Below are 18,474 nucleotides of genomic sequence, written 5' to 3'. Positions count from 1 at the left end.
TGTTTTTACAATTTTCGAAAAGCAATTACTTGTATATAAAAATTTACACATTATCTATTTAATTTTTCATACATATTTTTCTTCTTACATATATGTATGCAAGTTAAGAGAAATCATAGTCATGATAATTTGATTTTAATTTTTACTTAAAATCTTATAATTCTTGTGAGTACGAGTTTTTAAATGACGTTACTCACTGGATAATCCAATAAATCTTTCTACGAAAATTCACTATCACGTTCCGAACGACAATCGAACACCTCAATTTCTCTCTCAACAATTTATTTCCACCGATCGACTCGATGCTCCCACATATGTCTTCGTTCTGCCACTTCCGTCGCCGCATCCGTCGAAGACCAGTGCCGCTGTCACTCACCTGCCGGGCCCGGGTACAGCTAGAAAATTTAATTAAAGCTGCGCGTGGCCGTAAATTATCGTACTATCGACAGGGATATCGGTTTCGTGGTAGTGGCCGTAACTCCTGGAACAAGAAAAAGAAAACGAGAAAGAATAAAGTGAGGAAAAGAAACGAAATGGAAACGTGTCTTTCGTGTATTTGCTTCTGTCATGTGTATACGCTTGAGTACAGTTGAACATGTTTCGTGTATATGTGCACGCTTGCATTTCTTTCACATATTTGTCATTCTTATGTATGGTTTCGCGTGTATTGAGCATGTTTAGTGTGTTTGTGTGCACTAGTGTACAGTATGATGTGTTCAATACGTGTTCGAATCTGTACGCGTGTTTATGCACATATTGAGTATTATACGTATGTATGTTGCGTATGCGTACACGCGTGAAGCGAATGGGTCGGAGAAAAGTAGAGGACTCGTGAGGTATAGTAATACATTCGGCGTGTTGCGGCCGCTGTTAGCACCGTTAAACTAGCTTTTACTGTTCCGGCTGGTCCTTTGAACCACGCCGCCTGTACGGCAGCCACAGGCAATAAAATGCGTTCACCATAAAGTGCCGCGTCTCTCTAGCCTCGTCACAGCTTCGACCACGCTCACGCAATCTACCAAGCCCATTGCACATCCGGTTGCACCCTTTTTCCCTGATCCATGGGCTTTTCGTGAAAATTCCGGAATGATTCTACAAGTAAAATCTTTTAGGGAAAAGTAAGGAATCGTCGATTCTATTCAATTTCTCATTTGATATGTATACATCTATCGAATTCGTGGAATTAGGTTTAATAATAATATATTAAGAAATTTGGTCGATTGTTATATTTCTAACTTTCTAATCTTATCTTATATTTATTTCTGCAATTATTATCAATTGTCAATGCAAATTAAGAGAAATAAAAATGAAAAATAAAGTGTGTATTTAAGGACTGTATTTTAATATTCTACGCATGTGCCTTTCTTCTCTTTGTGCACATGCGCATTACAAATTTCATGATTTGTGCAATAGATAGGTTATTCATATAAAATTTTTATGAGATTTTCTTTCTTTTTCTTAAAAGGAATATTTCTAGATATGAATCATTCTGATTGTTCTAATTAATCAATGTTTTCTTAATAAATAGAAAAGTTTAGTGAACATTTAATGAATAAAGGTTTTATTGTCAATAGTTACTGTTAAGATAGGTTAAGTTTTCTCTGTTCATATATTCATTTCATGCTAAAAAGTTTCTATTATCTTAAATCTTTTCTTAAAAAACTTTTCAGATCAGTCATATAGAAAGAATGTGTATATTGAAAACATATGAACATATTTAAACCAATATTAAAAAATTTCTCACAAGAATGATATTATTATTTTCACTTAATTTATGTGTTAAATAATCTCTTTCGTTCCACTCGTGAACAATCGACGACTTCATTACAAGTGGTGAAGGACCTTGCTAGTGAGCAGACCTAAGTTAACACATTCACTGGCATGACGGTCACGGATAACCGACATAGAACTTGACGTTTACACTTCATTAGTCATTGATGGCCATTATGCAGTATATGTATCAATAATGTACGTACAATATGTAATTGCACTTAAATGCATTCTCGAAATTGTGACTAATAATAATAAAATCTTTAGAATACATATCATATTATATATACGTTATATTAAATAAAATAAAGTGAAAACTTTGAATAATTTTAAATTTGCAATAGCTAATAATAATAATGTAAAATATAAATAATTTATAATGATGCATAAATTATTTTTCTTTTTTTTCTAATTAATTTTTTTAATCTTTTTCAATATTCGGAATAAAATTAAATACAGTTTCGTTTTTTGTAGTTTTTCCAACGATAATTTGCTCAGGTAAATCATCTAACTATCCTAAACTAACAGATATGGAATCCCTACTCGGAAAGATAACCAAAGTACCAAACATATGGAGGGTAAATATCAAGGTAATTGGAAGAAAGTATAAAGAATTTTCTGGTAAATTGAGTCAGCCACAGAACGAGATGGAATTTTCTCCCTTTCATATTGCGGCGCAATGAAAGTTTTCCAATAAGAAACGAAAGAGCTAATCAGAGTTTCCCAAGGCTCAATGGCCCATGCACTAACATGTCTACGCCTCCCTACGCATTCACTCCTTCGGTTACTGACTCCGCCTTTTCTTCTTTCCAAAAAGCATATCGAGAATATTCTTCCTGGTTGATTGTTTATATTTCGATTTCAGTGGAATAATATGAAGAAGAAAAAATAACTATGGAACAATAATAGTTTAATTTCATAACAATATGGAATTATAGATCATTTATTGTTTATTAATTGGAACAAATATTGAACAGAGAAAGATATCTAGATTAGTTTAATTTAATAATTTTATATTTTATATATATGCTAATATAATAATATTAATATATTTATAGAAGTTTAATGTAAAGTTTAATTGATCAAAACAAATATAAATGGTGCAAAAATATTGATTAAAGCTTTATTATAAGTTATAAATAATTTAAGTTTACTTTAAAGGAAAGTTAAGTTTACTTTAGAGATAAAATGAGACAAATATAAATGTCATTTTATTTGACACATTTAAATTGCTTGTAATAGATAAATTTCAATTTTTATACATCATTTTTTATTATTTGTTTAGATTTTTAAAATCAATTTTCGAAAAATACCAGGAATATACATATTAACATTTTATATATGTATTTATTTTATCAAAGAAAACAGATATTTTATTTCATTCAATTAAAAAGTATATCATATTAAATATCCAAATAATCCTACACATAATATTGTCATGCTAGTAGCCAGATAACATTGGTAGCACGGTAAGAAGATACAGAAAACAATATCAAATCAATATAATATAATATTGAAAAATAATATTAGAGTTAATATTATCATAATAAAACATAGTATTGTATAGTATTATTTCACTATATTTCTTAAATTCGTTTCTATTCAATGTTCAAAAAAAAAAAAAAAAGAAAAATCGAACAAAAAAAAAATCACTAATTCAAACATTGTCCAAAAATAAATCATCATCTCAGCCATAAATCGTTTTCTATCAGACCGCACACGTGGTCGGTGGTTAATGGACAGAATTATTACTCTCTCATGCAATGCAAATCGAAACGTTTCCCCCCAGAGGGGTGACTGAGGAGAGGGGGATGGATCGCATACGGTGAGGATAATTTACAGAAATATCGTACGTGTAAAATGATCCGCGGCAAGTGAAGCTCTCCGCGTCGAGATACATCTGTTTGTATATTATGCCAAAGGTAAACATCGTTGTTGATGCAGTGCGCTATTATGCACGGTGGTGCAACATGATGCACTACCGTATGCCGCGCGCACAAACACGAATTAACTCGACGCGATTATTGGGGCTTCGATAACCATCCCATATACCGTTTGACGCTGTATATCAAGCCGGACCATTCAATAATGAAAAATGATATTCGATCAGAAATTATTTGCAATGTTATCAGAGAGCCTTTTTTTCGAAAGGGAATTTAATATTTTGTTTGGAATATTAAGAGCATCTTATATATTCTGCTTGGATATTTGAATTTTTGAATACGTATTTGGTGTTGTTGTTTAGAATTTTTATCATTTGCAAATTATCATATTGAATATAAATCTTATTAGATTAATTTTTTTTATTATATAAATCATATTAAATCATCCTATAAATAATATTATTTAAGTTAATTTCAGATTGCAAAGAATAATTTATTATAAAATTTTAATGCAAAATAAAATTATTAATTATATTAAAAAAATACTATAAACTAATGCAACTTTGATGAACAAACAATTGATATCCTGTAACAACTGTTTTTTTTTCTATTATATATAACAAAAATAATAATAGAAGAGATTAAATAATGTAATGGAAAAAAAAATTTGTTTTACTCTTTTAATATATTGTGTCACGTCATTACTTCCGCTGATATTTTTTTATTACAGGACTTCATAGATACCGACGAATCAGTTTTGTTAGGGATATGTCTTTCTTGAGTTAAAAAAAAATTCCTCGTTCGAATATCGTAAATATTCTGCTGTGTAAGTTTCTTTCGATTTATATTTCACGAAGGATCAAAGAGAGACGTGGCACGTTAAGCTGAGAATAATCACGAAAAGACATTCTACAGCCGCGCTCGATAAATTTTCGACGAGTTTTCCGGTCTCTGGGGATCGAAGAGCAAAATACATATTAACTATTTAAAATAAAATAGTTTAACAACATCTTTATTATAATTTTATAATTTATTTCTTTCTCTTCTGACATTTCTTTTTCTAATTTTATTTTAAATTCAATAACTGTATTCATTGTTTTTTCTTTCTTTTTTCATTTTTTTAATTTCACTCATTTTCTATATTCTTAACATTATCTACAATTACAAGAATTCTTCTCTTGAAAAAAGAACACAAAATATAACCTAAAAATAGCATATAGAAGATAAGCATACAAATGTTCCTTTGATTCGTTATATTTTTGTTACTCACACATCAATATAAACAATATAGAAATTTCTTCTATTCATTGCAATTCGTTATCCACAAATCGACAACTGAACGAGTGAGAGGAATGTTCCAACAAACCGTGTCCAGGAAACGAAAAGTTGAAAAGTCGGTAACAGACCGGACCATGGTGTTTATTCTCCATCCCGTGAGAACGCTGTATGTAAGCCAGCCTCTTGGTGTGTATTTGCTTGCGGAATACGTGCGCTCTCGTGCGGCCAAGAAGACAATTACCTCCGCGGGGCAAACGAGCCCGGTTGTGTCGGCACGCTTTGTGCGGCGGCCACTTCTTTCCAGCCATTCTTCGAATTTACGAAACGTTTCTGCAAGCGGCGCGTGCACCGTCCTTTTTATCCGCCTGGAAAACCACAGGCATACTTTCTTCTCCATAGAAATTCGTTTTGGTCCATTAAGTTATATTTTCACGGAAACTTCAATGGTTGGAAAAATGTGACTATGAAACAAAAATTTAATATCAAAATGGATATTACTTACATCATTATCGATGAGATATTTTTCTTATGAATGTTTCTATGATTTTATCAATGTATATTAGATTTTATTAATTTCTTTAAAAATTGACTTATTTGAAAATAATTTAAATTAAATTATATATAATCATGGTATTAAAGTAAATTAAGTATTGATATTTGTTGCATTTTGTCATAATGAATAATTTCTGATTTTAGATAATTAAATCGCATTTCTATGAAGATTTATGATTTCTTTTTATAGTTACAATTGTATTTCTAGATATGAGTCTAACAAAATAATATTTACTATAATTTATTTTATCATTATTATAATTTATTTATTAAATTTAAATTCTATTTTTCATTTCTATCTAACCATTTTCATAAAAATTCAAATCTTCATCATCTTCAAATCATTAAATCATCATTAAATCAATTCAATATATTCATTTTACTTTTGTTCTATTTAATTTACGTATCGAAGAAGATCGCAACAAAATTAAGACAAGTTAATAAAATTATTCTATATTTCTATATTCCATGTCTCTCAATGCTTTGGAATCGGTACTCGTGCATATGCCAACAGAATGTACACGCCAGTGGAGAGTGGCAAAATCATCCACTCGACTCAAGTCAGTTTCTCCTCTTCCTTCCATTTTTTCTCCTTCTCTTGGTCTTCTTTCTGCTATTTCTCCTCTCTTCCATCACCATAATCCTTCTTCTTTTCCTTCATCTTCCTCTTACTTTTGGTCGCTGTCGACGATTTTCCATGCACTGGCAGCGAGTGGGCGGTGGACGGTGCAATTAGCATACTCGCGTGATCAAAGCGGTGGGACACGTGCGACAAGAATTAACGACCACCAACGGGACGACTCTTTCTTCGCGGAGTGTGCGCGCGATAAATCGCGCTTCCGATGCCTTCGTCGACACCATGCAGCCCACGCGTACCCCCCACTGCTCGTTTGTCCTCGAGCACGCGGCGGCGCTCTCTACCGACTGTTTTCTGATCCCTTTCGCGAATAGACTCATCTAGAACTCGCAGCGATATTTACCACTAGAGCTTTCGGCAATCGTTTCGTACAAATTTATATATAGGCACGTGCATTCTTTACTCCATCAATTGTTAAACAAAACGGAATGTGATTGTTTGAATCAGTGATTTTTTTCGCTAAAAGTATTTAAAAATTGACATATTCTAAGAAAATGATTTAGTATTTAGTTTGTTTTTAGTGGAAGAAAAAGTGAAGAAGTGTGAAATGAGTTTGGTGTAATTGATCAAGATTGAGGTTAGAATCGAAGGTTTATAGAAAATTAGTTAAAATTGAATGGTTTAAAATTCTTCATACTATCTTTTGGTATTAATTTGATGTAAATATTATTTTATATTTTAATATAATAGTAACAGTATATAATATTATAATAATATTAATTATTTATTTTTGATTGCAATTAAATATATATATGTATGGAATTTTAAATGTAACCTGAAAAAATAATATATATAACAAAAGTATTTTAAAATATAATAAAATATAATTCATTTTTAAATATAGTGAAATATAATTTAAATATAATCCTATAAAATTCAATAAAAATAAAATCTTAAATTACAGTAATATTTGAGACAATAATATTTCATATAAAGATTCTAAATAGTTATAAAGATTCAAAAAAAATCACAGAAAATAATTTCTTTAAAAAAAATTTGACTGCCATTATCAAATAATTAACTAGTCTTATTTGACAGAAAGAAAAATATATATTAATACGTATTGATGAATATATAATTAATGATTAATATCGTCATTTATCTTGAATTTCCTAGTACAGTAATACATTTTCTTATATTTCGAACTCTCTTTAGCTCGCGACTTAAAATAGTTCTTATAGTTTCTTTTGTAATCTATTTGTGGCAAAGAATGCCATACAATATGTTGAGTTAAAACGTGATTTGCAAAGAAAAGACATATGTAGTTATTAGTAATCAGCGATAATATGATGATTAGTCAAAATATATTTGTATTCTAATAGCAGATTTCTTTCTCGTGCATGAGAATATGATTCATTACATTTTCTTATTATAAAATTTTATTAATAAACATTAAAGAAAACTAAAACTTTAAACTTTAATGAACAATGAAATACATGTAAAAATTTTGATATGCAGAGAAATAAAAATTAATAAATAAATATATTAATCATGTAAACCTTTCCATTGTATAGCTATATATTTTCCGTACGATTTCTTAATCCATATCGATTTTTTGTTAATTTCTAAATTGCAAATTATTTGTAAATTTCTAATTTTTTTACGTCTTTTTTTTCCAAGGAAAATTACACTTTTTTGCATATTTCATTTCTATTATAATTCGTTATTATATTTATTTTTATCATATCTATTTTATCTTGCAAAATTTAACAAAAAAAATCAATAATTCTCCAATTTTTCAACTGATTTTTCTTTTTTTCTTACTGTTAAACACAAATAAATCTTCAAATGTTCCTCGTTTATTGTCATATTCTCTTCTGATAAATTATCCATAAACCGATCCAACTAAATTAGTTGCATTATGGATAGTTGAATCGAATTGGCAAAATCAATCATTTGTTATCTTTCGCATTGAGTACTTTGTCTTATTTGCTTTAGACAAAATATATGAAATCCAATACGAGCGTGAGAGAGAGAGAGAGAGAGAGAGAGAGAGAGAGAGAGAAGGAAGATATGGTACAAAATAAAATGGAAAGATATACAATTTGAACAAAACAACGGTTGGTTAGGGGTTAGGGGGATAGTTAGGGGTCGATAATACAGGGAAATGTAAATCGCAATATGCTAATGCAAACAACGAGAACGTTTGTCTAACCGAGCGTTAAGATCCCTGGTCCGGACTCCTTGTTTCACGCGTGAACGAGCTTTAACCCGCTGCAAAACCAACGCCTGAACCAACACGAACTGTTTTCGCGCAACACCGTGTACGGCTATCATTGAGTGGATCCTGATGAGGGAAAGAAATAGAACCACGAATTTATACAAGTTATTGTTTTTTAATTTTTTTTTCAAGTAATAAAAATAGAAAGATAAATTAGACAATTGCATATGATTTTCTTGAAATAATAATTTTTTTAAATTACAATCCTCTTTTTTAATATTCAAATAATTTAATTTGATTATAATAATTATCGCTGAAAAATGAATGAATAGCAATATCATTCTTGAATTAAATAACTGATGTTTTTCGATATTTGTAGATATATCTATATCAGAATAAATAAATAATTTTTTAATGTAGAAATTTTAATGTAAAATGAAAAGAATATTAAAAAATTGAAGAATAAGATATTAAAAAAGATGAATGAAATATTTTTATATTCTTTTCATATTCATTAAACTCATGGATTTAAAAGATTATGATTTCTAGTTGATTTCTCTTACGGTTCATTGGAATTATTTATCTTGCGGAATTGTTTAATAGATTGGAGAAAGGGATGGAAGTAAAGGAAACGGTATTGGTATGCAAGTTATATCGACAGGTTTTTGTACTGTTGTCCCAGATAGGTAGTTTTAATTTAGATTGTACGATGCAGTATAGATGTAGGCAGGCTTTTAAGAAATGAAAAAATCCGGCCAGGGGTGAGACAGTAGGAACGAATGGTGAAGAAAATGAAGCGTGTAGTCGATGCTTTTGTTCTTTGGTCGCCTTTGAAATGAAATCACTGGTTAAAAAGTTGCTGACAACGGATCTTTTTGTTTCATCGAGTATTTGTTGTGTTATTGCTCAGTTCTGGGTTATTTATTTTCATTTTAAAAAAGAATGATATTCTATTATATTATATAATAGATAAACATTCCTTAAAAAATTTAAACTTGAAATAATTATTCTATAAAGAAATTAAATCTGAAATACTATGCAAAAAGAAAATAAATTAAAAATTGCTATATTTTTTGGTATAATTATTTTTTACAAATAATTATTTTATTACAATATCATGATAACATAATTTATAACTTTTTATTTTTACTAGATAATATATTTTAAAAATAATTTTAAAAGTATCTATAATCTCAAATTATGTGACTACTAAAAAATATGTGATAGCAAATGCCATGACTTTTAATACCACGTGGAAACGTACCTTAAGTGTCACGTGTGCATATGCGAACTCCCTCTATGTATGCATGATCTTCCGTCGATCCAAGGAATTTTGTTCTATGGTAAACGCTAGAGGAGACCGGTAGTACTCTACTTGATATCCCAGGGGCACGGGGCATGCACTTTTAGACGCACCACATCCATGTAGACGTTCCTCTTTCTCTGCTATGGCGCCGCATCGGAGAACGGTGTAAAAAGGTAGGAGAACAATGAGCATCCCATGGGAGCGTATCCGCCGGTGCATCCCCTAATTAAGATTGGCCTTGTTTTAAGCAGCCCACTGAATGATTCGCCGATCCCTCGAGAAGAGCCGATACATCGCATCGGTTGAGTTTCGAGTATATATATATGTGTATATATATATATATATATATATATATATATATATATATATATATATATATATATATATATATACACACACACACACACACATATGTATATATATATATACATACATATATATATATATATATATATATATATGCATATGTATGCATGTATATACCTGATCAATGGAGAAATACACAGAAGAGTTCGTGACATAATCTTGTTCATCTACTCTCCCCACTTTTCCATCATTCCTCTCTAACCTATCCGTTTTGTTGTATAATTTTTCTGGAACGTTAACGTTCTGAAAGCACAAATTGAAAGACATTAATTTCCTCCTTCCTTCAGCGTTATTTCTCTTAGCTTTCGTTATATTCTTTTTCTTTTTCTTTTCTTTTCTTCTTTCTTTTTTTTTCGTTTTGTTATATGATTGCAAGAAATATTTTTAACTGTTCAATCGTGATGATAAACGAATAGTAAAAATGCGGTCGTATATCGTTATGGTTTTTGCTATGAAAAAAATCGACACGGAATACAGATAGAGAAAACGGATAAATATATGTATTCTCAGAAACGAAAGAATATAATAAATGACGCTAATGAGAAGTTATTGATTATCGTACCCAACTTATGATTCGTTAGATTCACGTATGCTGCCTTGAGAAAGAATGGAGAGAGTAATGAATACATATGTGTGAGTAGAATGGGGCAAATAGGCAAATAGAAAGGGGTTGTACGTGAGCTACCGCATGGATGTAATGAACCTAACAAATTGATAATTGATGGGATATAGTAAAGGTAATAGGAAGAAGTAATCGAATTTTTTAAGATGTGTGAATCTTTTGGTATAATTCTTCTTGCATTATGTTTTATATTTATCTACATATATATATATATATATATATATATATATATATATATAATATTTAACTTATTTAATAAAATAATATCTTTGTGACTTTTACTTTAAAATTTCATACAAATTTTTTTACATAAATTTATAGAATTCAATATAAATTCTATTATATTGAAAATAATTATATAAAAAAGTCAACTTTTATTTTAGTAATATTGTATGTATGAGAAGATAGAAAAATTAGGACAATCATGAAGTGATTTGACGAATGATTTAACAAAAATTTAATCATTACGAAGAATTATTCGATTCTCAGTCAGCTAATTTCTTTATACAGAAAAAAAAATCAACTTGACCGGATCATGAATCTAACAAGATATAGACGGAGGAATTAACTCTAACGAGATTAAAGATTTTAAACGGAATGCGTCCAGTAATACCGCGAATAGGCCGAAAGAAAGTAGTATTCTATATAGTATACATATAATATATATATACCTACATTTTGTATTTTTATCGTCCCATAGTATATAGAAATTGAAAAAAAAAAAAGGAAGTGGAAATCAATGAAAATTGAATTTATAATTCTTACAAAATTAAAATTATTATCTATAAATTCACAATAATAAAATAAAGTTTTAATTCGCAATAATAAAATAAAAGAATATATTAATATATATTCTTATATTTAAATATATTTTTGAAGCCACAAGAATAAAAAAAAATGAACAAGATAATTTATACACAAAAATTTACCAAAAAAAAAAAACATTGTGATATTAGTAGCATGAATTTTACATATAAATATAATTTTTAATAAATGCCATTATAGCAAGCACTTACGTTCTGCGCATTCAGCATCTATCATGTTGAATAAGATGGCTCACTTTGAAAAAATGCAGACCGAAATTGTCGTTAACTAAATAAAACTGGCAAATAGAAAGTGAGTTAAAATGAAGTATACATGGTCGTAAAACCAATGCTTGCCTGTTTATCTTCGTTTCTGAGTGAATTCGTAAACGGAACTGCAGGAACGAATCTTAGCCAGACAAACTGACGAATGGTCGATCTTTCATCTGGTATCGTCGGTTTATAACCAAACTGACGACAGATGTCGTCTGATCATTGCCGATAGCGCTTACTGCGCTCCTTGCGACGCCTCTTCAAAGTTTCTTATTCATGTCTTCCTCCTGGTTGAAAAAGATCCGATTACAGTTTTTCCGGGCATGAAAACTAACATATAATAGCCTGTAGAAGAACGAAGTTGTTGTCTCTTTGAAAATTCATAGGCAAAGATTGTTCGTTACTGACGAGTGAAAGAATGAATTGTACGTATATTGAAAGAGAAGGTTGAGTTATCGAAGTAGTTCGAGTGGCTTCTTGGTATAGAAATAGTTTTCGGTGAAGCTAATTTTTTGGAATTTTAAGAATAGAATTTTGGATAAGCTTATTGGCAACAATTGAAAAAATTAAAATTTTAGTTTTTTAAACAATAATAAATTTTTTTTTAGTAAAATTTCTTGCGAAAAATTTTGGATAAGGTTAAGTAGCATAAATATATGCTCATTTTTTAAATATTTCAAACAAAAATTTGAATAAATTGATGTTCATTCTTTAATAATTTGATTCTACCTTTTTTATTGATGAAATCACTGATCAGGATTAATTAGTCAGAATAAACGACATGAGTCGTGATTCCTTTACGTGCATAGCGAGTTCTATATACTTGTGTACACTCATTAAGAGGAAACTTTGGTGTTCCAGCTACAATCTAATGGCCACCCCTCAGCTGAAGTTGGCCCGGGGGCCATCCTCTTTTTCTGTGAAAGTCACTAGGGGGCCCCTCGATAGAATGAGATACGAACGAGGACTGTTGCACAAGTATAATGCTGGCAGAGAAAAGGGGGATGTTTGGTAATCGATACTAATTAGGACGAGGCAAAGTTTCGGTTCTGAGTGGAAATGTAACAGAGAAGCAAGGGCTCTTTTACTTGTTCGAACGTATATATACATATGTATATAATAACTAATTAGCGTTGAATTAGTTCATATATATTGCTATAATGATTTCATTTACGATGAAAAAATTATCAAAATAGCCATGATTAATCTCTATTTTTGAAGTTAAAATAAGAATATAGTATGCATTCCATTTTTATAATCAAAATAAAGAAAAACTGGAATAAAAATTCTATTATTTGTTTCAAAATTATATATGAGCTATTGATAGTCTAAGCATCTTCTGTGCTTCTATTTTAATGGGTTATGTATAAATCATTAAAAACAATAAAAATTATCACAAATAACTAATCCCAAGGGTCTGTTTATAATGTTTCGTTTTAGAAAGAATTTTCGAAATAATGGGAGCATCATAAAACTTATCTAAACTCATGGATATGAATGGCTTATCGTTTAACCTTCGTTTTCCTTTCCTTATACCTTTCCACATACCTTTCCACTCGGTTCCATGAAAATGTGATTTTATCATTTTCCACATTTTGCCGCGGTGAAAAACTAAACTTGTGTGTGTGTATATATATATATATATATATATATATTTCAGATTAGATGAGAGGAATTGTATGATATATTACAATTGATGAAATTATATTTATATTGTCTTTTATATATTCATTGTTTTCTGAATACAAAGAAAATAGATATGCTTTTTGTAAGAAAAAAGATATCAATAATATTTTTTTTATATTTTTTTAAAAATATATCTTAAATATGAAAAACTTACTGTAATTACAAATATTATACGTATATAATACATTTACAAGGCACATTTTGTAAAGATTCAATTTTAAAACGAGAACAAAAGTTGTTATATAAAAATATCAAATAATTTATCGCTTCATTCAATGTAAACTGTTTTTACACTAACTTTTGTTTTAGATTTCTCTAGAATCGATCTCCCCAAAGATCTCCATAAATATATCAACATTCTATACAATAACTTTTCCATATAATTTAAAATTTTCTTATATATTTTTTTATATACGTATGTGTGTATTGTATAAATACATACATGTATATTACGCATAAATTACACATTGAACCAATATAGCCGCCAGCTTACTGGTTAATACTATGATGGAACGTTGTATTGTAGGCTTTTGGCTGGATTTATCCCCTATTATAATGTCGGCGTTGAGTGTGTTCTCGACGTAAATAGGCCCTATCGCTGTCACGTGGACAAAGCGCGGACCGACGTGCCTGTGACGGCAACGCGATACCTCCTCCGGACAATAATCATAATAATCATAATCATAATCATAATAATCGGAATCATAATCGTCGCGCGGCATGGCGTACATACAAGAGGGAGGCTCTACACCGGCTCTCTCTGTGCCCCCGTAGTTGCCGTTGTGGTTGCCGATGATAAAGGCAAAACGGCGTACAGAGAACCGAAAGAAAGAAAAAAATGAGAAAAATGGAAAGGGTAAGAGTATGAGTAGTATAGACCTGATGCACGTTCACGCGGCTTCCTCCTTCCTTTCCATACCTTCCATATCCCTTCTCTCTCCCCTTTGAATAGGGAGCAACCCTCCCACGGCCCCCCTCGGATACATCATCGGATCTGAATATGGATTTCTTTCTTTCCGACCACCGCTTTGTCGAATTTTATTATTCTCTCTCTCTCTCCCCCCTCCTCTCATATACACTTAATACACCTCTCTACAGAGTGAACTGGCTAATTCGTGCACCTGAATAATTACTAATCTATATTTATTATTTAGATTATTGTGTATTTGATTGGAAATGTTGCATATTACGATTAATTGTGTTAGGTACAGAAATTGTTGAAAAGTTATGGAATAATCATAAGAATTTTTCAGCCATCGACGAGTTATTCAATTTGCTTTACAAATATGCTTGGCTAGTTTTTATTCATTCTTTTGATTCGTTACATTCTATGTAAAAAAAAAAAGTGAAAATTGTAAAAAAGTAAATGATAATCAAAAGTATTTTGAAAAATGATGTTTTTAACATGAATAATGACAAGGCAAAAAGCGATTGATTAGGTATAATATAATATCATGAAAGATATAATAATGTTTTAACAGCATTTTCATTCAGACAAAAAGATTTAATATTTGTATCTATATTATATACCATATAAAAAAATTAGTATGCAAACAAAATATTGAACGATTATATGTTTTTTATCGATATATCCAAATATCTATCTATGACTTTAATCTTTAAAAAAAAAAAATAAACGAATTCGTCTAAGAAAAAGTTGCATATCAAACTCTAAACTAGATATATCTAAATCTAATTATAATATATATCTAATAATAATAATTTTCTTATTTTTTCTTCTTTCCTTTTTTTAGATTTAATTTCATGTTTTTATTTCTTTATTCTCCCTAATCATTGTCTCAACTTACTTTTCTTCATACACCTTTCTTCGAACAGAGTGTGCATTCGATTGTTGCATCCTTTTCTTTATCCGTTCTGTTCGCCTTCTTTCCCCACTACTCACATTGGTTATCTAGCGCGACGATGACATCCTGCACGGTATCGTTTGCCCGTGATTCGATCTCGACCGATTTGTTCGGGTAAACGGGGTCCGTTCGCCGGATCGAGTTTTTGTGGTTTTTCGATCGTCTTCAGCGGTCGAGTGTGGTCAGAAGTGAGGGGAAGATTTCCTTTGAGGCAGTTTTGTTTCTGGGGAATTCAATTAGGGGAATAGCATATTGGGTTTTGACGGTGGTTTCAGGTTGATTATTGTTTGAAGTTATTGAATTTTTTATAAAAGTTATGTAACAAAAATGAGTGAAATAAAAAAATATATATTAAATTATTATTTTATGTGAAAATTTATAATGAAAATTATTAAAATAAAATTTCTTGTTTCGATAATTTTTTTTAAAATTCTTTTTTTAAATTCTAAATATATATATATCAATAATTCTCCCTAAATTTATTTTATAAAAAAATTTTCTGAAATTAAAACTCTCACGAATCCCCATATAAAATTGTTCCATATAAATATATCCCAAAGTCCACATAATCATCTTTTTATTTCCCTCTATTTCTTTTCCATCTAACCTTGACCGCGTTAGTTGATGAACCGTCGATACCTTTTCCCCATAAGAACCAGTCGAACCATATCTGTCCACCTATTCGCCAACCGTCTATTGATTGCAATATTGCGCGACTAACACGGTATTTAAGCCGACCAACAAAATCTTCCATTTAACCATCGGCTTAGCCTTTTCATAAACATCGATACTTCAAATGACTGGGATGATCCTCTCGTGGAGATCAAAGTCGTCGATGACGGCAATACACTTGTACTTATCTACATCTTCGTCATTTCGAATTTCGTGATTTTTCGTAACGCTAAGGGAGATAAATATGTAATTCCCTAGTATCGGTTTAGCGGCGATAGAGGGCATAGGCCGATGATTGAGGCGTTCTCTTGGAAAAAAGTGCCATAAACCGTGACCAAACAAACCCGAAATAGCTAGGTTAGGCCGAGAAGTTTGGCCCGCAAACAAATAATAAACGTTGCAGCAAAGTTTGTTGCTCGATTGTCGGTCTCGTTGGATGACTCATGTGATTTCCGCGCGGGAGATTGAAATTGTTGGCGAAAGATACGATGGTGATCAGAAAAAGAGTTTTGTGGTGAGTGGCGTAGTATTTTGATTTATATTGCGGTTTCTTAGAGAGTTTAAAGGAAATTAATATTGGTAGTGAATAGAAAGAGGTTTGCTGATCGATTGCAAAATAATTGATTAAAAAATTTTAAAAATTAAAAGGATTATTTGAAAGAGATATTTCATGATTTTTAATAAATTAAATTATTTTAATAATATTATAATTTTGAAATGAAATAAAATTTTTAATTTTAATTCAAATTTGTCACTTGTTTCTTCCATTATTCGCAATATATTATAAGATAAAAAGGATCATTATAAGATATCAAAAATCGTACAAAAGTATCAAAAGAAAGAAGTTAACTTAAGAGATGAATTATCCAAAGAATGGCATAATCGACCTATCTTTACGTTCGCATCTATAATTTTGAGTAGCCAGACACTTCGGGAATAATCAAGTTCGTGGATAGATTAAAATCTTCTCAAACTCGCATTAAGGAAGCTTGAAGGTGCGTCCGCACGAGAATTGGTCACTCCCTGGGCGTGTGTCGTACGTGTGGAAGTTGACGCGACGCCTTGTTCCCTTAAACGTTGCCCACGGGGTTGCAATCATCGTTCCCTGCCCCGGCCAAGGCCACACCCTCGATTCTCATTAAGATTTACCGCCTAAACGACCGCTACCTATGCTCCAGAGGGGCCAGCTTCGAAAAATAATAGAAAATGACGCGGCCTCTTTTTATTTTTTTTACTTTTTCTTTTCTTTTTAAGATCACGATGTCGATTAGCGTGAAGTGGAGGAACATATCTAAAATCCTATCGACTTTTTCTCTTTTTTTCTTTCTTCTGAACTACATTTTCTTGCCTTTCATTAGATTGATGCAAACAGATGGCATAATTAGAAAACTTCTTAACTTTAATATTTTTTAAAATTAGATGCAAAAAGATATATTTGATGTAATAAAAATTTTCTTTATGTTTTTCATTTTATATTTAGTTTGATAACCGTATTTCATATCTGAGCAATATGGAATTTATCAAAAATTAAAAATTCACTACAGTTAAAATATTATGAATTGACAAATAGTTTTCCATATAAATATTTATTACCAAAGATCCATTTTTATTTTTTACTTTATGTAAAAATTTATATATTTTTTATATATATCAATTTATTATTATTCTCTATCTACTATATAAAATAATATTAGAATTTATATAATAAATATATAAAAAATAATATAAAGAAGAGAGATTAAAGGAGAAATATTTACATTAAATTTTTCTTTGTAAAAAATAAAAATACAAAGGGTTAAAATCTCATTCCAGGACTATTTTTCATCGAAAATTCACGACACTTTAGTGAAAGCGCAATATAAGAACTATAAGAGGCGTGTATACATGGTATATATCTTGGTGAAAGCGTGTCAAATTTAATTCCTCGTAAAGCTCCATTAATTTACGGGTGGTCGTGGCCACTAGGAAATCAAACGTGGTCGAGCATCCGGTTCAATTATCGAATTTATTTAATGCCAGTCGCTCATAATAAGTACCCTCGTACAAAAACCTATACTTTGATGTGGATGCGCCAAAATATCTCTTCTCCATCCCTCGTAAGAGCAACCCTCGTAAGAAAAATAATTCATTAACTTTTCACCTGTCGTTAAATCCATTTCATGCTCTTACTCTTTCGAAACTTTTGTTGATCAACGAAATGTATTTTCTTATTAATTAATGAACAATTATTGATCATTAATTAGTTATTAATATTTTAATATTTTAACAATGATTCTTACTGTATATATAAATGTGTATATAATAGAAAATGATACGTGAATCTAAATTATTGTGAATTTTTTTTTCACATTTCACGTTATTTTTAATTTATATTACACATACACAAGTTAGTGTTATAATCTAATCTAACTTATTTCAAGTAAGTATAAATGTCAATGTACATTCTCATCATCTACAATGGATGTGCTAATTAATTGTAAGCTCGTGTCTTAAGATTTCCTATTTTACTTTATCGTACGAGCGATTTCTATTGTCGATTCTTGTTGTGGATGCTTTTACACATATATTGTCGAGCATGGGTTACCCTAGCTATTGCCCTT

General features: G+C 30.3%; 1 protein-coding gene and 3 long non-coding RNA genes across 9 annotated transcripts in view; 3 read left to right on the top strand and 1 right to left on the bottom strand.

The window, feature by feature from the left end:
* Positions 1-18,474, top strand: part of LOC108001794 (protein Wnt-1-like) — a 63,867-nt gene that overhangs the window by 27,393 nt on the left and 18,000 nt on the right. Inside the window, exon 1 of one of the 2 annotated variants that reach the window (XM_028668710.2) lies at positions 5,528-6,779. The exons of the other annotated variant lie outside the window; for it this stretch is intronic. Coding sequence (XP_028524511.1) covers positions 6,778-6,779 — 2 coding nt within the window. The 5' untranslated portion in view covers positions 5,528-6,777. Of the gene's footprint in view, positions 1-5,527; positions 6,780-18,474 lie in introns of those variants that run through there. 2 annotated transcript variants of the gene reach the window in all.
* LOC108001795 (uncharacterized) lies at positions 30-11,732 on the bottom strand. Of its 5 annotated transcripts, none has more exons than XR_003698637.2 (5): positions 11,592-11,732; positions 10,071-10,196; positions 9,546-9,809; positions 4,924-5,392; positions 4,650-4,856 (listed from the first exon to the last, which is right to left on the bottom strand). It is a non-coding gene; the product is annotated as an uncharacterized LOC108001795 (long non-coding RNA). The 5 variants fall into 5 exon arrangements; XR_003698639.2 differs by having other exon boundaries at positions 4,924-5,296; XR_009828905.1 differs by lacking the exons at positions 4,650-4,856; positions 4,924-5,392 and adding an exon at positions 30-481.
* LOC108001798 (uncharacterized) lies at positions 479-2,881 on the top strand. The gene is made up of 3 exons (XR_001766775.3): positions 479-1,589; positions 1,671-1,968; positions 2,245-2,881. It is a non-coding gene; the product is annotated as an uncharacterized LOC108001798 (long non-coding RNA).
* On the top strand, positions 11,829-13,058 carry LOC108001797 (uncharacterized). The gene is made up of 2 exons (XR_001766774.3): positions 11,829-12,076; positions 12,513-13,058. It is a non-coding gene; the product is annotated as an uncharacterized LOC108001797 (long non-coding RNA).

This window comes from Apis cerana, linkage group LG1, assembly GCF_029169275.1.
Source record: "Apis cerana isolate GH-2021 linkage group LG1, AcerK_1.0, whole genome shotgun sequence".
NCBI lineage: Eukaryota > Metazoa > Arthropoda > Insecta > Hymenoptera > Apidae > Apis > Apis cerana.
The sequence above is the reverse complement of the archived record's forward strand: the minus strand, read 5'-3'. Positions and strand labels throughout refer to the sequence as shown.